General features: G+C 42.2%; 1 protein-coding gene across 1 annotated transcript in view; it reads left to right on the forward strand.

Annotated features, from left to right (window-relative positions):
- The window catches only part of LOC136881951 (kinesin-like protein KIF12), a 385,645-nt gene that overhangs the window by 313,381 nt on the left and 45,800 nt on the right, over window positions 1-26,464 (forward strand). Inside the window, exons 10-13 of the mRNA XM_067154417.2 lie at window positions 15,203-15,321; window positions 15,873-15,977; window positions 24,612-24,777; window positions 25,782-26,004. Coding sequence (XP_067010518.2) covers window positions 15,203-15,321; window positions 15,873-15,977; window positions 24,612-24,777; window positions 25,782-26,004 — 613 coding nt within the window. The remainder of the gene's footprint in view (window positions 1-15,202; window positions 15,322-15,872; window positions 15,978-24,611; window positions 24,778-25,781; window positions 26,005-26,464) is intronic.

Here is a 26,464-nt window from a genome sequence, read left to right on the forward strand (position 1 = left end):
TTCCTTCTAACTCTTTCATCACTTCCTCATATCTTATTCTTCAAGAGATCGTTTCTTTATAGGTTTCTTCCTCATTTTTATAATCATCTTCACAATTTTTCTTGTCGACCACGCGGTTTCACACCTTATGACAATCATGACAAAAACCATCGCCAGTTAACATGATTAAAAAATATTTCCTTGTTAACAATGCTCAGCGTTGATATGGACTAAGCGATAAAAATCGAAATTCACGAATATTTCTGCTATCATAGCCGCCACGGGAAAAACGTATAAGACATTATTATTATTATTATTATTATTATTATTATTATTATTATTATTATTATTATTATTATTATTATTATTATTATTATTGCTGTATTCCCGGTCTAGAAAGTAAAAACTAACGACAGAGAGGATTAGTCGTGCTGACCACACGACACCTCGTAATCTGCAGGCCTTCGGGCTGAGCAGCGGTCACTTGGTAGGCCAAGGCCCTTCAGGACTGTAGTGCCATGGGGTTAGGGTTATTACTGTATTATTCGTCATGAAGATTATGTAGACGACTCCGACCCTGACAATAGCAGTTCTGAGAATCGAGTTACAGTAGATGATTTATTTAATGCATTGATTTCGAATTGTTATTAAAATACAGTACCACACGCTTTAATTACAGTACTGCAATAAAATTAGCGTATACACTGTATACAGTATTCAGTTCAGTAGTAATAAAAAATGTTTAATTATTTCAGATTGCTTTGCGCTTTGTTAAACAAAGCAATGAATCGACACCAGCTGATGCATTGTTGATTAAACGGCGGTGCGACATAGCTGCACGACAGCGCTGCGCCAAGAAAATTCAGAAGAAAATCACTGATTTTATACAATGAGTTACATTATGTAAACATTGCAACGTTAATATACAGTATGCACCTTTGCTTAACATAGTTTATGCATTTTTATCTCGACATTTAACTTCCGAAAATATTTACCATGTGTCATCCGAAAAAACGCGTCAACAGAAGTGGCTCCGCCCCCCTTATTTCGGATAAACGTGGTTCTACTATATTATTATTTTGCAATTTGTTTTACGTAGCACCGGCACAGGTATGTCTTATGGTGACGATGGGATAGGAAAGGCTTGGGAGGGGAAGGAAGCGGCCGTGTCCTTAATTAAGGTACAGCCTCTGCTTTCGCCTGGTGTGAAAATGGGAAACCACGGAAAACCACCTTCAGGGCTGCCGACAGTGGGGTTCGAACCCACAATCTCCCGAATACTGAATATTGGCCGCAGTTAAGCGACTGCAGCTATCGAGCTCGGTATTATTATTATTATTATTATTATTATTATTATTATTATTATTATTATTATTATTATGTCCGACTCGTTGGCCGAATGGTCAGCGTACTGGCCTTCGGTTCAGAGGGTCCCGGGTTCGATTCCCGGCCGGGTCGGGGATTTTAACCTTAATTGGTTAATTCCAATGGTCCGGGGGCTGGGTGTTTGTGCTGTCCCCAACATTCCTGCAACTCACACACCACACATAACACTATCCTCCACTACAATAACACGCAGTTACCTACAAATGGCAGATGCCGCCCACCCTCATCGGAGGGTCTGCCTTACAAGGGCTGCACTCGGCTAGAAATAGCCACACGAAATTATTATTATTATTATTATTATTATTATTATTATTATTATTATTATTATTATTATTATTATTATTATTATTATTATTATTAGAGCCTCCGTGGCTCAGGCGGCAGCGTGCTGGTCACTCAACGCTGGGTTCCGTGGTTCAAATCCCGGTGAATCCATATGAGATTTGTGCTGGACAAAGCGGACGGACGTGAGACAGGTTTTTCTCCGGGTACTCTGGTTTACCCTGTCATCTTTCATTCCAGCAACACTCTCCTATATCATTTCATTTCATCTGTCATTCATTAATCATTGCCCCAGAGGGGTGCGACAGGCTTCGGCAGCCGGCACTAATCCTATCCTCGCCGCTAAATGGGGGCTTCATTCATTCCATTCCTGACCCGGTCGAATGACTGGAAACAAGCTGTGGATTTTCATTATTATTATTATTATTATTATTATTATTATTATTATTATTATTATTATTATTATTAATGACATACAAGATCGGAAATTTAATTCTATATAACTTTATAGTCTTCATCTACAGGGCCTCAAATAACATAGATTTTTGTGCATTAAATTTTAGGCCTTCCCTGCAACTACCGTTGTACTCAGCGTGAATACAATTATTTATAGCCTAGATTGTAGTGCCTCATTCCCCTATTTTACATACCGATTTTCTTAAATTCTCTTCAGCCTTTATCCCGTGATGCCCATACATACATACATACATACATACATACATACATACATACATACATACATACATACATACATACATACAGACAGACAGACAGACAGACAGACAGACAGACAGACAGACAGACAGACAGACAGACAGACAGACAGACAGAGAAAAGGAAACATTAAAAGGCGCATTTCCTTGAGACTCTGGACACGACCGATACAGAAATATCATTATTTTTAAATTCTGAGCAATGTACAGACAAACCTCTGACGTTACATATATAGATATGTTAAAATCAAGCATCTATGGTCGTTCGGTGTACTAATGCTTCGTAATGGACCAATAAATTCCGCAGGCTTCGAACTCAGGGGGTTTGCTTTCCTACGGCAACCCCCAAGAAGTAAGCCTAAGCCTGTGCATAGCATGAGGTATCGGTCCTTGGGTGTTGCACGGGACCAGCAAACCCCCTATCGAGAAACAATTCCTAATGACCCCGTTAGATTGCACCACTCTGGAAAGAACACTTCATTCTTGCTTTTTCTCCTCTCGCAGCGGTAACAGGGGATGGGAAGATTGGAGATATTATAAAAAATCTAGTATAACATATAGTCAGGCTCTGACACTAATCCCTGATGGGTGACCTTGAGCTGGCACAGCCCCTGAGATCATCGAGCACGTAAGCCTCCAATCAGTCCCTCGCTCTCCAATGGACAATTAGACAGAAAAGTCTAAATTATTTAACATCACAGTTGGAGCACGTGAGGATCGCCCTATTTAATTTGACTTGGTGAATGAATTTATTACTAGAAAAAACTACTTATGTTGAGGTTCACCAGAAAATAATGTATACAGATGACCTAGTTTTTAAAACTTCCACCTGGGATCAATGTTAAATGAAGGAGCAGGTAAGTTTGAAAGAACTGGGTTATTGTAAGTGAGTAGAAAGTCATGGAATTGATCTAATATGATCACTTCAGAAGAAGAGGAAACGTCTAATAATCCTTCACAACGTGTACTTTGAAGTATAATTACCACTGTCCGGCTCCATGGCTAAATGGTCAGCGTGCTGGCCTTTGGTCACAGGGATCGGGAATTTTAACCATAATTGGTTAATTGCCCTGACACGGGGACTGGATGTATGTATCGCTTCATTTCATCATTTCATCACGACGCGCAGGTCGCCTACGGGAGTCAAATCAAAAGACCTGCACCTGGCGAGCCGAAGTTCTCGGACACATCCCGGCACTAAAAGCCATACGCCATTTCATTTTGAAAACCTACACCCTGTTTTCCAGTCATTGACCGGGTCAGGGATGTAATGAATGAATCATACAGGCCATTAGTACGATGGGGTCGCCACACCGAAAGTGATTTATTAATGACTGATAGATGCTATGAAATGAGAATGGAGAGTGGTGCTAGAATGAAGGATGACAGGGAAAACCGGAGTACCCGGAGAAAACCTGTCCCACCTCCGCTTTGTCCAGGACAAATCTCACATGGAGTGACCGGGATTTGAACCACGGTATCCGGCGGTGAGAGGCCGACGCGCTGCCGTCTGAGCCACGGAGGCTCCATTTAATTTTATTTACCACTAATGATACAAATGACGAGGATATAAGCATAAACAGTACATAGTTTGTATGGTACGAATGTATTGTGCATACGTCCAATCACCGCAGATAAGCAATATTGGGCGTGGTCAGGACTTGGATGGATGGTCGCTTGGGAACACCACGTGCCGTTGAATCAATTTCCTTTATCAGAATGTTGGCCGGGAAAGTAGGGGAGGAGGTAGAATACGATTTCTAATCATTAGATTGCGTGCCAAAAACGTGGATTCAGTTCCAAACTTATCCGCAGTGTGTGTAAGGAATGAGGTCATATGACGCGGTTGATTCTGATTCGACAGGAACAGGCTATTTGCCGGCAGCAGTTTTCACCCTCTCCTTTCCTACTGTCATGTCACGTCATTCATTCCATATCATTAACTCCTCTGGTTAGGTGGACATCAGGATCCAAGGGTACAATACATACATACATACATACATACATACATACATACATTTGGAGGTTTGTAAACGTTGTAAATGAAATGGCGTATGGCTTTTAGTGCCAGGAGTGTCTGAGGACAAGTTCGGATCGCCAGATGCACGTCTTTTGATTTTACTCCCATAGGTGACCTGCGCGTCGTGATGAGGATGAAATGATGATGAAAACGACACATACACCCAGCCCCCGTGCCAGCGGAATGAACCAATTATGGTTAAAATCCCTGACCCACTCCGAGAATCGAACCCAGGACCCCTGTAACCAAACGCCAGCACGCTAACCATTTAGCCATGGAAACAGACTTATACAAGAGGACTTCGGCTTTAAATTAATATAGTTCGAAAAATAATTTCAATATTTAGACGCTACCTGCTGCCACAGAGCGCCACTAAAGAAGAGAGTGGATATCCCTGAAACTCGCTATTCAAATGAGACAACAGGAGTATTGTGTTCGTTTGAAATGTTTGGAGCGTATTGTCAAGTTAGATAGACAATACCCTCAGCGTGCTAGCTCTTAATCACCTTCATGCCTCCGACTTGAATGAGGCTTATATATTTGTCATCATAATAAAGGCAAAGTTGTGCAGGACACTGGATAAACACTTTTTGTACTGAAACTGCTCAATGCCACGCTGTACTGTGTGTGTCTTCCTACTCCTTTCTCGTACGATGCTCTGTGTAGCAGCGCCTGATACCTATACGTACGTCTGTTCTCTGAGTAACACAGCTGTATAGCACTCTGTTTTAATTCTTTCCTCATTGCGACGTCTTGGGATAGTGCCAGTCATATCGGAACAATTTGGCCGCCTGGTAGAGAATCTTAAAGTACATCTTCATCCCACTAACTACTTTTTTGGTTTTCGGAGACGCCGAGGTGCTTGAATTTTATCCCGCAGGAGTTCTTTTACGTGCCAATAAATCTACCGACAAGAGGCTGACGTATTTTAGCACTTTCAAATACCACCGGACTGAGCCAGGATCGAAATTGCCAAGTTGGAGTCAGATGGCCAGAGCGCCTCAACCGTCTGAGCCACTCATTGGTGGTGGTGGTGGTGGTGGTGGTGGTGGTGATTATTGTTTTACGAGGAAGTACAACTAGGCAACCATCCTCTATATAACACTAATCAGAGAGAAAAAATGTAAGGGGTCCGACACTTCGAAAAATGAAGGTATCGGCCAAAGAAAGGCAAGGGCCACGAAGGGCATGAAAATGAAAGACTCCCTAGCCCTCGCAAACCTAATAGCGTCGGGGTCGGAAAAGAACAAGAGTTGACCAAGGAAGGTCGGATAGGATAGATGAAAGTGAGGAGCCTGGCACAAGTAAGTGGAAGCAATGCCAGGACCCAGCTGCGGTCCCCGTGGTCGCCAACCCACGCTCCAAGCTTCAGAGCCCTGGGGCCCCTTTTAGTCGCCTCTTACGACAGGCAGGGGATACCGTGGGTGTTATTCTACCGCCCCCACCCACAGGGGGCTGAGCCACTCATTCCTCATTTCCCTAGTACGCCTCTTCAGTGATGCCTAGGCCATCTATGACAGCTGATGGCGGAGCTGTTGAGGATCCAACCAGCCTTCGGGCTGACGACTAAACATACATACACATTCAATACCGTACCTTTTCCTATCATCATCATCATCATCATCATCATCATCATCATCATCATCATCACCATCATCATACACTAAAGGCTAAGCCTTGTCGCTGCAACCATTCTACACTCAATCCTGCTGTTTCTCTTCACTTCCTTGTAGTTTTTACATCCCATACAGTTTCTCATATCCTCGAAGTTTGTCTTCTTTGGTCTTCCTCTTCCTTTCTTTCCTAGTACTTTTCCTTCAATGATCTGTACTAGGAATTCATTATGTTTTATCTTCCTTCTTTCCATTTCCTTTATCAGTCTCCGTTGTTCATTGATGTCCTTCAGAACATCTCGATTTGTCTTTTTTTTTCAGTCCAGTATTCTTTCCTAGTACTTTTCCTTCAAAGATCTGTACTAGGAATTCATTATGTTTATCGTCCTTCTTTCCATTTCCTTTATTACTCTCCGTTGTTCATTGATGTCCTTTAGAACATCTCGATTTGTCTTTTATCAGTCCAGCATGTCCTAATCATTTTCCTCCAAATCCATATTTCAGTCGCTTCTAATGAATCCCTTTCCTTTTTCCAATAGTCCAGCTCTCACAGCCATAAAGTAGTGTACTCCAGACAAAGGATTTTACAGAACCTTTCTTGTTTAACTTATATGGGTATTTGTTAAAACTTATTGTCATAAGATTTTATAAAACTTTATAGACTTCAGCGACATTTTTTTTTTTTTTGCTAGTGGTTGTCTGCGATTGGCTAGAATTGAGAAGGTAGTGGCCGTGGCCTTAATTAATGTACAGCCCCTGTATTTTCCTGGTGTAAAAATGGGAAACCACGGAAAACCATCTTTAGGACTGGCGACGGTGGGATTCAAACCAATCTTCTCTAAAATGCAACCTCATACCCACGCGACTCTAACCCCATGGCCAGCTCGCTCGATGTAACACAATTTCTCCTTTACTTTAGGTGGCGCGTTGGCCTCTCACCGCTGGGTTCCGTGGTTCAAATCCCGGTCACTCCATGTGAGACCGAGCTCGATAGCTGCAGTCGTTGAAGTGCGGCCAGTATCCAGTATTCGGGAGATGGTGGATTCGAACCCCACTGTCGGCAGCCCTGAAGATGGTTTTCCGTGGTTTCCCATTTTCACACCAGGCAAATGCTGGGGCTGTACCTTAATTAAGGCCACGGCCGCTTCCTTCCCAGTCCTAACCCTTTCCTGTCCCATCGTCGCCATAAGACCTATCTGTGTCGGTGCGACGTAAAGCCAATAGCAAAAAGAAAACTCCATGTGAGATTTGTGCTGGACAAAGCGGAGGTTGGATGGGTTTTTTCCTGGTACTCCGGTTTTTCCTGTCATCTTTAATTCCATCAACACTCGCCATTATCATTTCATTTCATCTGTCAGTCGTTAATCATTGCCTCAGAGGAGTGCGACAGGCTTCGGCAGCCGGCACAATTCCCATCCTCGCCGCAAGTTGGGGGCTTCATTCATTCCATTCCTGATCCGATCTTTGACTGTAAAACAGGTTGTAGGTTTTCATTTTCATTACTTTACTTTACGTGATATCTTCAGGGTTAATAGCTGTCCTGGGTTCAATTCTGGGGACGTAACAGCCTCTCAATCTTTTAAAATTCGGTTGTAATTCTCTCTATGAACTTGAAAGTCCTTAAAAGAGACATGGTAGAGTGTTTTAGACATACTTTATATTGCAAGATTCATAGTTCCTTTCTTTACTTTCTTCCATTGATTTTCGTTTACACACGTATGAACAGACGTTTGTCCTGTTCCCTGCAAGGCCTTCTTAAAATACTGCGGAGGCTATGAAATAGCGGAACCCATTTGCCACGTCTTTGACACGAGAAAAAGAACTAATAGCCTTACTATATGACAGGTGTTCAACTTTGATCCATTTAAGACGAAGTTTGATCAATATTGAGGAAATAAAAGGTGGCGAGCCATGTCAAGACATTTTAAATCATTAATTTGATGTAACCTTTGGAACCGCTGGTAAGATGCCCTGAGTTCAGTTCACCATTCCCTCGACATACATTAACCTAACACGCCACTTGTACACATCAAACGTCTTACGTAAGGAGCATTAGGCCAGATACTATTTTCATGTGGCGCTGCTTTCGCATTTCTCCTGTAGCTGTAGTGTAATGAAAATGGGTGCACTGTACAGTTCCAAGAGGTTATGTTTAGTGTTAAAAATTTCCATACAGCATGTTGGTGACAAAATTCGTGTGGAAAGCGAAGAGGTAAGCTTTCTCTTACTTTCATCGGCTGCACTCGTAATCTGACAATGAGCTTGTGTAATTAAACGGTGTGAAGCGATGACCTTAATGATCACAAATTGTTTGCAAAATATATTGTGTTATTTTCTTAATTTGAATTCAATTTCTGTAGAATTTCCTTACATCAAAGATGAGTAAAAACATTATCATTTCCTACCTTTAACTGTCAATGGCAAGTCGGAATATAGCCTAATTTAGCAGGAGAATCACGATTTCAATAATATTTGGCCTGATTTGTATTTGTTAAAAAAATCCACAGTTCTCGCCCTTGAGGAAAGCAACTCAATGTTGAAAACATCCGAGGTGAATAAAATATAATAAAGTATGAGGATATATTATTGATGTATTCTAACGATTAAAATCCTTTTCTTAATAATAGTTAGCTGGTCCTGGTCGTTTATACACTGACTGACAGAGCAAATGCAACACCAAGAAGGAGTGGTTCGAAAGGGATGAAAGTTGGGGAAAAAACAGAGACGGCACGGACGAATAATTGATGTTTATTTCAAACCGATATGCAGGTTACACAATGCGCACGGCATCGACTCAGGATGTAGGACCACCGCGAGCGGCGATGCACGCAGAAACACGTCGAGGTACAGAGTCAATAAGAGTGCGGATAGTGTCCTGAGGGATGGTTCTCCATTCTCTGTCAACCATTTGCCACATTTGGTCGTCCGTACGAGGCTGGGGCAGAGTTTGCAAACGGCGTCCAATGAGATCCCACACGTGTTCGATTGGTGAGAGATCCGGAGAGTACGCTGGCCACGGAAGCATCTGTACACCTCGTAGAGCCTGTTGGGAGATGCGAGCAGTGTGTGGGCGGGCATTATCCTGCTGAAACAGAGCATTGGGCAGCCCCTGAAGGTACGGGAGTGCTACCGGCCGCAGCACATGCTGCACGTAGCGGTGGGCATTTAACGTGCCTTGAATACGCACTAGAGGTGACGTGGAATCATACGCAATAGCGCCCCAAACCATGATGCCGCGTTGTCTAGCGGTAGGGCGCTCCACATTTACTGCCGGATTTGACCTTTCTCCACGCCGACGCCACACTCGTCTGCGGTGACTATCACTGACAGAACAGAAGCGTGACTCATCGGAGAACACGACGTTCCGCCATTCCCTCATCCAAGTCGCTCTAGCCCGGCACCATGCCAGGCGTGCACGTCTATGCTGTGGAGTCAATGGTAGTCTTCTGAGCGGACGCCGGGAGTGCAGGCCTCCTTCAACCAATCGACGGGAAATTGTTCTGGTCGATATTGGAACAGCCAGGGTGTCTTGCACATGCTGAAGAATGGCGGTTGACGTGGCGTGCGGGGCTGCCACCGCTTGGCGGCGGATGCGCCGATCCTCGCGTGCTGACGTCACTCGGGCTGCGCCTGGACCCCTCGCACGTGCCACATGTCCCTGCGCCAACCATCTTCGCCACAGGCGCTGCACCGTGGACACATCCCTATGGGTATCGGCTGCGATTTGACGAAGCGACCAACCTGCCCTTCTCAGCCCGATCACTATACCCCTCGTAAAGTCGTCTGTCTGCTGGAAATGCCTCCGTTGACGGCGGCCTGGCATTCTTAGCTATACACGTGTCCTGTGGCACACGACAACACGTTCTACAATGACTGTCGGCTGAGAAATCACGGTACGAAGTGGGCCATTCGCCAACGCCGTGTCCCATTTATCGTTCGCTACGTGCGCAGCACAGCGGCGCATTTCACATCATGAGCATACCTCAGTGACGTCAGTCTACCCTGCAATTGGCATAAAGTTCTGACCACTCCTTCTTGGTGTTGCATTTGCTCTGTCAGTCAGTGTATTAGCAGTTTGCCTTTTTTCCCATATGTCCGTTTGGTCACCCCCGAGGGGGTGCCTAGTGCGGTGCCAGTACCGGTGCGCAATGTTGCGCTCCTCACCTGGCCTGTTGTAGAAAATAAATAATAATAATAATAATAATAATAATAATAATAATAGTGAAATTATTTACTGTATTGTGATTTCTGTAAGTGTGAATATGGTAAGAACGCAACATTATTCGTTGTGTGCCATGGCTGTTTTAGGAGGATATCTAAATTTTTGCGGACCATCCGCAGGGGCCGAGCCTGGATGGTCACCCATCCAAACCGTGACCACGCTCGATGTTACTTAACTGTATCGGACCCTGTCGCTGGAATATATTTATATTCTCGTGTATCGGATGTTGATAATACGTTAAATTTAGTCTCCATAATAGAATTTAGGTGAGTTTTGAAAAATCAGCATGTGTAATTGCAGCATTTATCGAAGTGCACCCGCCGCGGGGTCCGGTTTCTGGTGTTATAAGAGGAGGTCTACCACTACGAGTGCTAATGTCAGTCAATGTAGAGTTTCACTTAAGCCCTTATAACTACATTCGGTGTGGACATTTTTCAAAAATTTAAAAACAAATGCCTGAGGGTATTGAACCAAGGAATACATTACAGAAATAATTATGTAAATATGTTAATTTGGCTAGGATTTTAATCAAAAAGAAAATGAGTAAAGAAACAAGCGATTTTATGTTTTTCCGGAACTGCATTTAGGCCGGAAGTGATTTTCGAAATATGTTCTTTTAGTTTGATAGAGCTATCCAAGACTCACAAAGTGAAACCTTTCCGGGCCCTTTAGTCCTTCAACTTTCGACACAATTATAGAAATTGCTTAATTTTACGTTTTTCGTAGTATGGGGAGCCACCACTTTGTCTGCTAAGAATGTGTTCAACATTAAAACATCACAGTTGTACCTTGCGTACTTAAGTTTTATCTATCCATATTGATAAATCGAAGTCTTAAGTGTAACGATATAGAAAGGTAAAAAGAAACCACTCTCTTCCCTATGCGATTATCATTATCTTCATCATCATTACAGCGCGGATTTTTATGCAGTAACAGGTTAGATTGCAAACTAATTTGGTTAGTAGGAAGTTTCAGCCACCCGCTCTTCCATAATGTAGCAAGAGTAACATAAATTTTAGGGGTCATGATGGGCCGTACCCCTAATGTTTATGCAAACCCCAGAGCTTAATCGTTGTGAAGGTAGACTATACTTGCTACTCGCTTCAGTAAGTTTGCATTTTAACCTATTAATGCATAAAAATCCGGGCTCTAACATCATCATCAATGCCCCACTCCAGTCGCACGGGTGTGGTTAACAAGCCTCCTCCACCCCTTTCTGTCCTTCCATTTTTTTTCTGCTCCATTACTTCTGCCACATCCAATCCAGCTTCTCTAATGTCCTTCCAAATCTGATCCATCCACCTTCTTCTCAGTCTTCCAAGCGGTATCTTTCCCTTAACTTCTCTTTCCAATTCCCTTGCTGTTTCCCGTTCCTTTCACATTCTTTTTACATGTCCGAACCATCTCAGCCTTTGCTTTCTGTATCTTCTGTACTTACGGTTCTGTATTGAGCTCTTCTCTGATTTTAATATTTTGAATCCTCTCTCTTCTTGACTTTTTAACCGATGTTCTTAAAATTATCATTTCTACTGCTTTTATCTTACTATCTTCTCTCTTATTAGTTACCAGCGTTTCTAGTCCGTATGTTACAATTGGTATGAAATACTGTTTATATAATGTTAATTTTGTTCTCTTGGGTACTTTGTTATCCCATAAAAGCTCTCTCACTTGCTGATAAAATGTTGTTGTACCTTTAATTAGTCTGATATTAATTTTAGGCTTGATTTCATTACTTCCATTAATAATGCTACCCAGATATGTAAACTGTTCTACATTCTCTAACCGTTCTCCGTTTATGTTCACTTCGCTTCCCTTTTTCTCTCTTCCGCAGTGCATGACTACAGTTTTCTTTTTACTAATTACCATTCCAAACTCCTTCAGAATATCAAATGATCATAAATACGTCTCTTGGCCGTAGCCATCCTTCAAGGGCTGCAAATTTTCAGATGGCAACCAGCCATAAGACATAGCCCGCACGGTTGCTAGGTAACAATGTCTGACCATCCATCCATACTTTGCATCACAGCCTGCATAGTTGCTAGGTAATATTGACTGACCATCCATCCATACTTTGCATCACAGCCTGCACGGTTGCCAGGTAACAATGTCTGACCATCCATCCATACTTTGCATCACAGCCTGCACGGTTGCTAGGTAACATTGACCATCCATCCGTCCGTCCGTCCGTCCGTCCGTCCATCCATCCATCCATCCATCCATCCATCCATCCATCCATCCATCCATCCATTTATTTATTTATTTATTTTTCCAATGACTTACAGCCATCAGACTAGGGACTTACCAGGGATTTTCTGTCGTATGAGTAGTGATTTCAAACTGTTGTTTGACGTACTTTCTAAGAAACACGTTTTCTCCCTAAAGACCCGCCTAGGATCGTTAAGGCGCCAAGTGACACCGCGGTTAGCTGGTTCGAGTCCCGTTGGTCGAAAAAAATCCCCATCGGAATGTTGGGTGGCAGGGTAGGAGAGGTGCTGGTATACAATGTCTAATCACTAGATTGCGTGCCAAAGGCCTGGATCCAATTCCAAACCTCTCCACAGTGTTCATCAGGAGTGAGGGCACCTGACGCTGTTGATGGTAATTCATCCCCTGTTGGATGGAAACGTTAAGCTTTGAGTAGACCGCTTGGTGTTATTCGACAGAAGTAGGCTACATGCCGACACCAGAATTCACTCTCTCCCTACCTCATTATCATAATCATACAACATCCAGTCGCGCAAGTCACCCATGGGAGTCAAATAGAAACACCTGCACCAAGTGAGCAGAACGTGTCCTCGGACACTCCCGGCACTGAAAGCCGTACGATAAATAAATAAATAAATAAATAAATAAATAAATAAATAAATAAATAAATAAATAAATAAATAAATAAATAAATCTTCCAAAAGGATGAAATAATTGACCATGTTTCTTACTTTCTTCAGACATAGAGGCTATATTTTACAAGATGGAACCACCATGATAATAAGCGCATTAACGTGGGAAAAAAAATGTCATTTTTGCTTTGGGAAAATCAAACTGTCGTAAATGGTTATAAATATGTCTTTCAGTCAATGAAACTCAAATTGTTAACTGTTACGGAGTTATCCGTGGTAGTTAGAGGTGAAGGAAGGTGCGGGCGGGAATAGGTCTCAACTTAAGAAATTAAAGTTAATTTAAAACATTAACAAAGGTTATATTTTCTTTTCAAAATCAACAAATGACAACAAATAACAAAGATGTAACAGGTACCAAGTAGCAAGTTAACAATTTAAGAATTTACAGAGCCCCAAGATTAATTTATGAGCCCTCAGCTCACCACCACAATAGTTACAGGGCAGAAAACCCCTAAGTACAAGGAGCACTTGCTCCTAATTACAATGTTAAGATGAAAAGAGCAGACCCGCTCTCAATTTTACCAGCCTGTCAAAGGCTAAAACAACCTTTATTCCTCACTGCCCTTAAGGCACACATACCGTGAAACAGGGGTATCTTGTACCCAACCTACCGGGCCTTCACATGAAGAAAACAAACACTGGGTTAATTAAATGGCCCAAAAAACAAGTTGACTGGAGGCGTAGCTTACACTCCTACATGAAACTTCTAAAACCTAGGCGGCACTCGGCCAGTTATACAGGGGCTAATCCCATACTAGGGAGGTGACTAGTTGGCAAATAAATTTAAGACTTTAAGAAGGAAGAGAAAAATGGTTACGAACACATAGTCACCTCAAATTCAAAATGAAGGGGAGTTCGAGAGGGTTAAGCACTCTCTATCTCAACTTGCGGCTAATTTACATGAATGCAGTAAGGTTTACATTAAAAAGGATTCGAACCTTCCCCCGCAGGTTAAAACTGCTGAGCTAGCAAGACATAAAGATGTTAACAGGCCATTACCTTGTAGATGAACAGCTGCTTGGAGAAAGAGGCGCTTCCCGCCCCCTGCTATATATGTTCACACACTGCGAAAGATGTTACTGAAGTGGCCCCGAGACCAAAAAATCAGCAGTTTTTATACCCTCGTGGAAAATTCGAGACTTTTCAAGAATGAAAAAGACACACCCTTTCAACTTTATTGGTAGACAAGGAATTACACATGGAAACCTGAGGAAGAAAGCAATGATTGGAGGAAAATTAATTACAGAAATTACCCATTGGTCAAAGTCAAAACTGGCGGAAAGAGAAGGGTTATACTGCCAACCCAAAAAATGACTGAAAGAAATTTAACAAAGAACAAACTTATGAATACCAAAGTTCTTCAAAAAAAAGTTCCTTCACTTCGCACTAGGGTGCACAATTGTAGTTCTTACGTAGTGCCATCTAGAAGAGAATGTTCACACTTCTTACTACAGAGCAAACAAATACAAATCGAAACAGACATAATTCAGAACACTTCAAATTTTACAGTAGAGACATCTTCCGAGAAACTTTTGATCTCATACAGATTGTTAAAGTTCAGGCTTCCTCCTGTAGAGGGATTTCAACTGGCGCAATATTTGAATTCGCGGCGTGGAGCTGTACCGCCCGGTACATTAACTATTCATTTATTTGCATCATGTCACAAAGGTAGATACAGATCATTAATTAGTGTATTAATAGCGACCGATTTTTGATGAACGAAGCACTGATGTACAGTAGTAGAATTGCTAACATTCCTTGTACAACTCTTGTGTTAGTGTACTGATCTAGTGCATGTACAGTACTTGATTATTTTATATCTCATAGCAAATTTCGGTAATGTATGACCTAGTTTGGATCCATAGACCTACAGAGAGACAGAGAGAGAGAGAGAGAGAGAGAGAGAGAGAGAGAGAGAGAGAGAGAGGGAGAGAGTAAGCAAAAGTGTCTCTAAAAGCAAGTGTTAATGTCAGTTCTTAAAGAAGTACAGTATCAAAGTGGTATACCATGTGTTGATGATGAGAGCCGGTAGTTTGTGTGCATACGCAAAAGCAATGATTTATGTAGATATAATGTCTATCTGGTTGCAGGTTACTGCATCGCCTCGCTGAGTGACAGTCGGAAGAAAGGAGGACACATTCCTTACAGAGACAGCAAGTTGACCAAACTGCTTGCAGACAGCCTGGCAGGAAATGGAGTGACTCTCATGGTAGGTTGATTATTACTAGATGATATTCGAACACAGATCTGTTGGTTATCACAACACACGATGACTACTATACATTTGGCTAGACTCCAGACAAGGCCGATTACTCGCACACTTGACTCAAGCGACTACTCCACACACACTGAACTACTCACACACATCAGCTCGACAAGACAACAACACAGCATAACTCAACAACTCAACTCTGGACTAACTTTACTCTTTGTTCTCGGCGAGCCTGCTTTAATATACATGGTGGAGAAGTTCTAGTATCTTTGGGGTGCCACCAGAACAGGAATTTTCTATTTACGCGACGGAGACGACAGACGAAAAGTACAAAAGAAGAGGCCGTCACATGCACTCAGGTTGGCTGGGAGGTTCCCGGCCTGACTCACCCATCACTTCAAAGAAATATTCAAGGGCGGCTTCCAGAATGCTGGCAATCGCCTGAGCTGTTGTAGAATGTTGTGACAAGATTGTGTTTTTATATCAGATTATGACTTAACACACGTCAAACAGAGAGTACATTATATGTTTTTATGTTATTGTTCCAGATTGCTTGTATCTCGCCGGCAAGGTCCAACATTAGTGAAACTGTCAACACTCTTCGATATGCAGCCAGAGCCAAGAAGATCCGCACAAAGCCCATCGTTATGATGGTAAGCATCTGCTCATCTCCATAAATAGTGGTGGTGGTTCTTGTGTTTAATGTGATAACGTCTTATCCACCTGTGGTTATTTCCTGATGGGCGAAGTATTTTTGGATCTGTATCTTGATACACACCAGAGTAATATCTAGCTTCCACCGAAGTCTCAGGTTCCTTTATGGTCGTTACAATATACAGGGTCTCTCATATAAACTAAGACCGAACGCACGGTGTCTGTACTCTGCGCTACGGCAGCTGCCTCAGCCGAACTTATGTCGCGTGCGGCCGCCCTGCTTTAAGCGTGTATACAATCTTATATGAAATCTTACCTTATAAAAGATGCTGGAAGTGTCGTCCTTTGTGAGTTATGCGGGCATTGTACCCAGTAACCACATTCTGGCTGACGCAATTGAGTGCTGCCACTGTAATGTTTCTGATTTCATTCGTAATTTTTTCTGTCAGTTCCCCCAGTGTGTGAGGATTTGTTCGATACACTTTTTCTTTCAGGTTATCCCACAAGTAAAAATCACACGCTGTTAGATCTGGAAAACGAGGTGAAAATAGACCAACACTGACCACTCTGTCTGCATACGCTTCCGAGATTCTAAGAAGGGAATCTTCTGCTGTATGAGCAGGGGCTGAATCTTGTTGAAACCACCCACGCGTTTTTTCTTCTTCCGCTAACTGATAGAAAAACGGCGTCAAAAGGTCATCTTAGTACCTCTCTGAATTTACTGCCGTTTCGAAGAAAATAGGCCCAATTATTCGTCTTGCACTAACAGCGCACCAAACATCAGTCTTCCTATCATAATGTGTTTTAATTACTGCGTTGATGGGGTGAAAGTTCCTTTTGGGGATCATTGTAAGTACCTAGGTGTTAATATAAGAAAAGACCTTCATTGGGGTAATCACATAAATATGATTGTTAATAAAGGGTACAGATCTCTGCACATGGTTATGAGAGTGTTTAGGGGTTGTAGTAAGGATGTAAAGGAGAGGGCATATAAGTCTCTGGTAAGACCCCAACTAGAGTATGGTTCCAGTGTATGGGACCCTCACCAGGATTACTTGATTTCAGAACTGGAAAAAATCCAAAGAAAAGCAGCTCGATTTCTTCTGGGTGATTTCCGACAAAAGAGTAGCGTTACAAAAATGTTGCAAAGTTTGGGCTGGGAAGAATTGAGAGAAAGGAGACGAGCTGCTCGATTAAGTGGTATGTTCCGAGCTGTCAGTATGGCGTGGGAGGACATCAGTAGACGAATAAGTTTGAGTGGCGTCTTTAAAAGTAGGAAAGATCGCAATATGAAGATAAAGTTGGAATTCAAGAGGACAAATTGGGGCAAATATTCGTTTATAGGAAGGGGAGTTAGGGATTGGAATAACTTACCAAGGGAAATGTTTAAAACATTCCCAGTTTCTTTGCGATCATTTAAGAAAAGGCTATGAAAACAACAGATAGGGAATATGCCACCTGGGCGACTGCCCTAAATGCAGATCAGGATTTATTTATTTATTTATTTATTTATTTATTTATTTATTTATTTATTTATTTATTTATTTATTTATATTCATAAACACCATTAGGATTTTTTGTACACCAATAGCGAGAGTTATAACTGTTCACAAGACCATTAAGATGAAACCAGGACGTTTACGTACGAAAATACGGTGTTGCAATGATAATTGTCTCACCATGTTAACAGCTGAGATTCAGACTGGCGACTGATGCTTGCCAGGTCGAACACGTGCAGGCTGCTTGCAGGGCCAAGAACTACGCGTGCGCCTCTCATACTGCAACTAGTGGCGTTGATAAGGACCACAGAGACCCCGCGGGGTGAGGGGCTCCATCGCTTGTGATGGACCCATGGCTGTTTCTTAATTCACTAGCTGCAGAATGATTTTACACATTGATAAAGCTACAGCACACAACACAATATTATTTGTTTTACAGAGGGCTATTGCAAACTTAGGCCGTCGTAGTGCAGAGCTTCTCTCGTCAATAGGATTACGGTAGTTATTTGTGAAAGAATGTGAGTTTCCCAATCTGTTCCAATAATAACCATCCCTTGCTGCCACTCACAACAATCAACAAGGCTTTTGAAGTAATTAGCCAGTTCTGAGAACCCAGTAGTCAGCGAAGATGCGATAACGAAGACAGCCTTCTTATCTAATCTCTAAATTGAAGTTTCTAGCCTGTTTATACCTCTCAGCAGTCAGCGTAGCTAAGTAGGCTTGATCCTAGGAACGAGAATAATTCCTAATGTTGTGACGGTCAGCGTGTTTTGGTTACTATAATTGGAATAGGAATTGTGTGTGTGTGTGTGTGTGTGTGTGTGTGTGTGTGTGCGTGCGTGCGTGCGTGCGTGCGTGCGTGCGTGCGTGTGTGTGTGTGTGTGTGTGTGTGTGTGTGGTTTCAAAACTAAATTATGTTATTATCGTCGCGTTGTTGTTGTTGTACTTCGTTGTAATATTATACAACCCTGTACTACGAAATAAACTTGTAACTTCCCTTATCAGGAAACGAGGGGGCCATTTTCAATTATTGCACGGGGGGAGGGGTCGAGCTTCTTAACACCGCTGCTGACTGCAACTTACGTATCGGAGAGTAAAAGACGCCGCTCGATTGTCTTAGTTTATATGAGAAACCCTGTAGAACCTGCTGAGATACGGGCGATGCTGAGTAATGACATTCAGGGCACAACTAGTGCGTCCGTATGCTGCACAAGCTGTTACTCAAAGAGCCGGTCGCATCTTGCCCAGTGAGGGAAGAATGACGAACTACCTCACTCCTCATCTTGTATAAAATACATCATTATGACACCGACATCGGTTTTCTGCAGTGGCATATTCTGAGGGCTACAAAGGCTACAGGTGAAGCCCAAACCTCAAATGAGAATTATGGAAGTCTAAAGCACATTATAATGTAAGCATCTGACACATTGTTCCATTTACAAAACTTGAAGGCAATGAGAAAAACGTCACACGTATTTCTGAGAGCAAGGCATCGCAGACTGGTCTTGCAGCCCAGACTCTGCATCCCTCTCTCCTCGACCAACTTCACACGGCTTGATGCTGTATGTCCGATAGGTGCGAGGACCGGGGGGATAGGTGTGCTAGGCTTCGCTCCGTCAGATCGGTACTGTTAAACGAACAACCATGCGTTTCTCACCTCATACTCCTGTCTTAATTATACAGATAACAAAGTGCTGGTATTTCACTCCCGTTTACATCCTTGTAGGAAGACACTGCAAGGCTGCTGTTATAGCAGTAATACAGTTTTGTTTTTGTGTTTGCTGAAATAAAATGCAATCTTTCAGGTTTATTGTTCTCTTTTGTTGGATGGGATAGAACCCGTAATCATGGGTCGGACGACAACACCACTGATCTCTAGAGGAAGCTAAGTGAACGATGGGTACGACCGCTGGCAGTGCTGTAAATTCAAAATTTTAATAATAATAATAATAATAATAATAATAATAATAATAATAATAATAATAATAATAACTAGGAAGGGCCCACTCAGAAAGCTGGAGTTAAAAGAGAGGAAGATCCTGAGGAGGATATTAGGACCAGTCAGAGAGGAAGGGGGCACTTACAGAATCCACCATAATGATGAACTGTATGAACACCAGGAGGACATCGTCACGTCTATAAGGAAAAGGCGCCTGACCTTTTATGGACACTTGGCCCGTCTGGATTCCAAAACACTCACCAACAGGATATTCACTGTAACAGGAAGAGGCAAGGCTTCTAAGAACAAATGGATCACGTCAGTTAAGTCGGATATGGAACAACTAAATATCCCACTGGGACAAACTCATGACCGACTACTGTTCCGTCAAGTCATTCGACACGGAGTTTTCCCAACGTCCCTTACAAGTAAGAAGAGTACAGGAACTAAGTGGACAGAGGAGAGAAAGCTGGCTCATAGTCAGCAAATGAAGGAGTATCGGAAGAAGAAGAAAACAACTTTACCGAAGAGTAGATAAGAGCCCCGTGGTCCTCAGTAGGCCTCAACGACAAAGAATAATAATAATAATAATAATAATAATAATAATAATAATAATAATAATAATAATACCCAAAATAAGGCATTACAACACTGTAGTAAAAACAGAGTGCCTGTAAACCAGCGAACGCCTCTCGATGAATTACAAGTTGGAGAATACGACGAAAAATCTTGGGCCCAATCCAGACTAAAACTGGCTGGAAACTTCGGAACAACAGTGAAGTCTACAAAATGTGGAGAAAATGTCATAGACGATGAAAAAAAAAAAAAAAGGTGGCTATCATTTCTCGGACATTTGTAAAGAATGGACAAAAAACAGACTAACCGAATAGTTATTCGCCTACCTGTGGAACAAGAAGACAACGACGGCATGGACTAAGGAAGTTCGTAAAGATCTAGAGAAGTCCAACATCCAGGAAGTTCAGATGTTAGACAGGAAATCATTTCGGAGCATGATTCAAAATTTGGAAGGTTTTCAAGTGGAAATAACTGCAAAGACGAGAACAACCTGGACGGATGAACGGAAGAAACAGCTTAGTGCCCATAAGGAGTACTGGAGGAAGAAAACATGAATTGTAGCGTGATCCTAAGTAATCACTTCGCAATAATAATACTAATAATAGCCTCCGTGGCTCAGACGGCAGCGCGTCGGCCTCTCACCGCTGGATACTGTGGTTCAAATCCCGGTCACTCCATGTGAGATTTGTGCTGGACAAAGCGGAGGCGGGACAGGTTTTTCTCCAGGTACTCCGGTTTTCCCTGTCATCTTTCATTCCAGCAACACTCTGCATTCTCATTTCATAGCATCTTTCAGTCATTGATAAATCACTTTGGGAGAGGCGACCCCATCTTACTAATAGCCTGTATCTGATTTATTCATTACATCCCTGACCCGGTCAATGACTGGAAAACAGGTTGTAGGTTTTCAATACTAATAATAATAATAATAATTGTACCGGGAGGTACACCTCCACTCCGCTAATTTAAAATGTGCGCCAGTTGAAACTCCTCTGCTGGAGGAAGTCTGAACTTTATCTACGCTATTAATTCTTTACCTTCTCAGAAGATGTCACCACGTGGAAAATTTTGAGTTTTTGAACTGTGTCATTTTTGATGTGTTTTTGTTTCGCTTGAAGTAAGAAGTGTGAACTTTCTCTTCTAGAGGACACTACTGAAGATCAACAATAGTGCAACCTAGTGCGAAGTCAAAGAACTATTTTGTTGGAGAAATTTTTATTTCAAATGTTTGTCTTTGCTAAATTTTTTTCAGTTATTGTTTAAGTTGGCTGTATACCCCTCTCTTTCCCCTTGTTTTGCATTTAACCAATCCTGAATTTCTTTGAGTTATTTCCGACCAATCCGATGTATCTTCCCCCAACTTGGATATGTTTCTGTACCCGAGCCAATAAAAAGTTTGTGGGAGGGTGTGTTCATTCCCCTAACGCCTAGAACCTTCCGCGAGAGGATATAAACTGCTGATTTTAGGGTCTCCGAGCCACTTCTGTTCCATCTTTCAGTGTATAAAGTACATAGCAGGAGGCGGGAAGCGCCTCTTTCCTCGGCAGCGGTCATCAATAAGGTAATGGCCGATTAATAAATTCTTTCTTTGCTAGCTCAGCAGTTTAACTCTCGGGGCGGGTGCGAAGCATTCCTCCATGTAACCTTTTCCTAAAATGTAACGATCTTTTCTTCTATTCTCTTTTAAGCTGCATATTGGGATAGAGAGTGCTAACCCTCTCGAGCACCCACTCACATTGTCTTGAGGTGAACTTATTTTCTCAACCTATTCTTCGTTAATCTAAAACAAATTGCTCTTTCTAAAGTCACCTCGGTAGTATGGGATTAGCCCTTGCATTAGTGGCCTAGAGCCAGATTAGGTTTTTAAAAACAAGTGTATTAGGAGTGCAAGATCGCCTCCTCTCAAATTGTTATTTTAGAGGTCATGTAATTGCCCCTTTTCATTTAATAGACCTCAGTAGGTTGGGTATTGTACCCCTGTGTCTATGTCCAGTGAGGACAACTTGAAGGTGGAGTTTGGTGTGGCCTGGGAGAGGCTTAAATTTTGAGAGCGAGTGGCTCTTTTGAAAATTAAGTGTTGTATGCCTCGTGGAGGCTTTTCTGTGTAATTTGGAGCAAGGGCTCCTAGGTATGAATGGGGTTTTCTGCCCCTCTGTTAAAACTCGTGTTTGGGGTAAAACTGAGCTGATTGCCCAAGCTGTGTAAAATCAGGGCGCGAAGCCCAATTCCTGTAAATATTGTAACTACCCTTTTTGACTTGCTACTTTGTACCTGCCATGCTTGTTATTTCTTGTTTTTGAAAAGAAAATATAACCTTGTTAAATTTTAAATTAATTTTGCTTTCGTAGCTGGAGACCTATTCACACCCGCACCTTCTTTCACCTCTACCTACCACGGAAAAGCTCCGTAACAATAATAATATAAAGATGTAAAAAAAAAAGAAAGAAAAGTACTAAGGAAAATGTTTGGACCAGTCTGTCCGGGAGGAATCTGGATGATAAGGTAATCTCATGACTTTCACAAACATTCAGAGAAAATCTCATACACATTTAGGAAAAGATGTTGGAAATGTTACGGACATATTCTCAGAATGAGTAATCAGAGATTGACCAAAATAATTCTGAACCTTGCCCTATCAATGAAAGTAAAAAACAATTGGCTGCTCAAAGTTGGAAAAGATCTTCAGGAAATAGGCATCGAAGATGACATTATATTAGAGTTATCTAAGTTCAGAAAATTAATCGACAATCACAGCTTTGCAGACCATCCAAGCACTACCATCAACAAAACCTGGTCAAAAGATCGCTATAAAAGCCACAGCGAAAAGATTAAGAGATTTCGGTAGAGGAAAACGGCAACATCACCTAAATAAGTTCATTCGGGTATAACGAATAACAATAATAATAGTTTTACATTCGACTAACTACTTTTATGGATTTTGGAGACGGCGATGTGCCGGAATTTTGTTCCTCGGGAGTTATTGTACGTGCCGGTTAATCTAACGACACGAAGCTGAGGTATTTTAGCACCTTCAAATACCACCGGACTGAATTGGGATCGAAACAGCGAACTTGGAAGACGTACATAACGGCCAACGGGGACTGTTAGGAGGGACAATGTGTAGCTGTGTATGATTATGTAGTATTGCGTGGCTGTCTTCACTCCAGGCGCCAGTTCACGAACTTGCTAACTGTAGTAATACGTAGGTCGAGTCAGAAGTCATGGCAACTATTTTTTTTTTCTCGCGAACAGGAGACAACACGGAAAATCTAAAATATGAATTTGGAAACGTACGGTATGCACTTGCATATGATGCCACTAGATGATGTATGTAAACAACAGTGTGGGGCTAAGCATGCCCCCAAGTTCAGTGTGTGAGTGAGAGCGTCACAAAATGGAAGTCAACAAGCAGGAGCAACGATCGTATGTTAGAATAGCAGTTCTCCGCGGCAGAAATGCACGTCAATGCCATGCAGAGCTGCGAGAAGCATGAGGTGTGGATACCATGCCCTATAGAACAGTGGCGAGGTGGGTGGAGACGTTCCTGGCATACGATGTTCAAGGTGTTCTTGTGTGTCATCCAGTGCGTGAGGGGCACACTGTCAATGCAGTTTATTACAATTCCTTTTTGTTGTACCAGTTATGCCGTGCAGTGTGAACCAAACGTCCAGATCGTTTGGACAACGCCATAATCCTACATGATAACGCAACAGCTCACACAGCAGCCATCGTTGAGCGTCGCTTACAACGGTGGGGATGGGAGGTTCTTCCACACCTGCCTTATTCGCCTGATCTGAGCCCATGTGACTATGATCCAATCCCCAAAATCAAGAAGCCATTACGTGGACAACGGTTTGCTAACAAAGAGGACATCGTAACAGCATTTCGGAGAGAGGTGTCGCACGTTAGCGATACACATGCGGCGAATGGTATTCAGCGCCTGCCCTACCGCTGGTAACGCACAGTGGAAGCCTTGGGTGATTATATCAAAGGTCTGTCTGTAACCAGTGGAGACCTCTCCTTTGTACGTAGTCTTGTGTGTTTGCTGTCTATACCATAATAAAACAATGTTTACCAATGGCCTGTGCTCTGTCACTTTCCTACGAGAATCTCCTGAAGTCAGAACTTGTCTTCAGGCACTATGCATAAGTACATGCCCTATATTTCCAAATGCATAGTTTAGATTTTCCGTGTTGCCTCCTGTTCGCGAGAAAAAAAAAAGTAGTTGTCATGACTTGTGTACTTTTAATTGTGGTGATTTCTTAGGACAAGTGGACAGTGAGCGCTAGCAGATCGTATGGATCCTCTTGGGGGGGGGGGGATTACATCCTGATTGAGTTTTGTGCCAATTGTTTTAGTGCTGTTCAGCGAAGGTGAACAACAATATTCAGCAGCTGATAAGGTAACAATTCACTAGGAATGGAAGTTTTCCGTCTAAGGGCATATTTTGGTTTCTGTCTCTGCGTTCGACAATGCCCGCTTAATCGAGAGTGATTTGCATTGCATTTTACGCCCAAGTCAAGGGACTGGGGTAATTTTCTGTTAAAAGGCAAATTTCAGCTTACTATAGGGTCGATTTAAGACAGATTTTACTGTATTTCTTTTCTTTCCTATTGTAGGATCCAAGGGAAGCTCTCATTCTGAGCCTGAAGCGAGAAGTGAGTGCTCTGCAGAATGAGAACGATCATCTTAGGTCAGCCCTGCACCTGAATGGGGAGGCCCTCGTCAGTAACCCGGGCCAGGGTGTAGCCGAAGTTGATGGGACCGGAAATCCATTGTTAACAGGTGAGTGAAAGGAGGATTCTCTGACAGATCCCTAGGCAAAGGAGGACCAACTCAAAGCGCTATTTCGAGGACAATGAGCAAACAAACTTTCATCAAAATTTAGTTACTAGAAGTTCAATAAAACACTTAGCCAAGAGGTCAGGAATCCCCCCCATCCTCCCCCATTTCAAATCACCCTACCTATCATCGTACTCCATCAAACCACCCAAATCCACCGAATCTCCTGGCCAGAGAGAAGGCGTTATCTTGTATGTGGCCCACCCCTCCTCATCAGGGAGGGGAATGAAAACTTTAGCTTAGCTTAAGGTTACCATATTTCTAAAAGCGAAAATGTAGACATTTTATGCTCGGAATCGGAAAATGAGGAAATTAACTACCAATAAAGAAATAAGAAACAAAGAAAGAAGTATCACTCAATATCAGTCAGAAAAGACAACATTAGGGTGCATAGTTTCATCTTTAGCTTGTACTTGAATTAACCAGACGCGATTAAAATCAGAGGACAATCGGAGGCAGGAACATGATAAAAACTGCGTACTTTGTGTGAATTACGTCACGTTTTCCTAATTATAAAACTACGTAGGCCATCCGGAAATAAAGTTTCCCTATTTATTTTCTTGTAAAGTAAACGTATTAATATGGGAAATATGAGTATACGCGATAGATTTTTGGCATAGCAATCATATACCGGCCGGACATGTCCCGCCTGGTGTCTAGCGTAGCAGCAGTGCCATGTATTCTTGCCTTTGAGGTGGTAGAGGTAGATCCCTCACTGAGTCTGGGGCAGAAACCAATCCTCAAGCGTAAACGGATGCAATAAAAAAGGAAATTAAAAGCTTCTTCAGTCTGTTGCAACAGTCATATATTTAATATCAAATATTTGATGACTTTCATATTTATACTTTATAATAAACATCTTATTATGAAATAATGCATTCCAGTCAATTCAAGTTTTCCTCTAACCATTTGTATATTGCTAATATATTCTCTCCTGATATGTACAGGAAGGATAGCTCTGAAGACTCCCCCAGCTGTGGATTTAGAAAAGGTGGCAGAGCTTGAGCCGTCAGAGTTGTCGGAACTGGTGCGTCATTACATGACCGAAAATGAGGCATTGCGACGAGAAAATTCGGAACTCTTCACTACGCGAGAACTGCTGATCAGAGACCAGGAACTCGTCTGTCGAGAGAATGAGCGCCTACTCAAGAAACTAGAGGACGTAAATTCGTAAGTAAAATTTCACCCTTTTTCAGGGCCTAGGCATCTGTTTCCCAAATTAATGGGATATGGTATTTTGGAACAGATGTGGGGTCTGGTTCCACAACTATCTTTCAGAATGTTCACTTATGGTATGGTATTCTACTCGGTTGTCCCAGACATTTACACTTTTGTATGGAGTTCCACAGGGATCTTGTTTGGGACTGTTTCTGACCAAACTTTTTCTCTATAATATAGTTGAATGTTTTGACATATTTTTTTTTAAATTTTTGCTGATGATTTGAAATTATTTAAATTGCATTTGATTGATTTCAGCAGTAGCATCAGCAAAATGATATGAAAGTCAACACAGCCAAAACTAAATTGTTACCTATTCTCGGAAGACTGATCCTATTTTTACTGCCTATACTCTTGATGGAGTATCTATTGAAAGATGCAGCTATATTAGAGATGTTAGAATCATTTTTGA

This window comes from Anabrus simplex, chromosome 10, assembly GCF_040414725.1.
Source record: "Anabrus simplex isolate iqAnaSimp1 chromosome 10, ASM4041472v1, whole genome shotgun sequence".
In the NCBI taxonomy this organism is placed as follows: domain Eukaryota; kingdom Metazoa; phylum Arthropoda; class Insecta; order Orthoptera; family Tettigoniidae; genus Anabrus; species Anabrus simplex.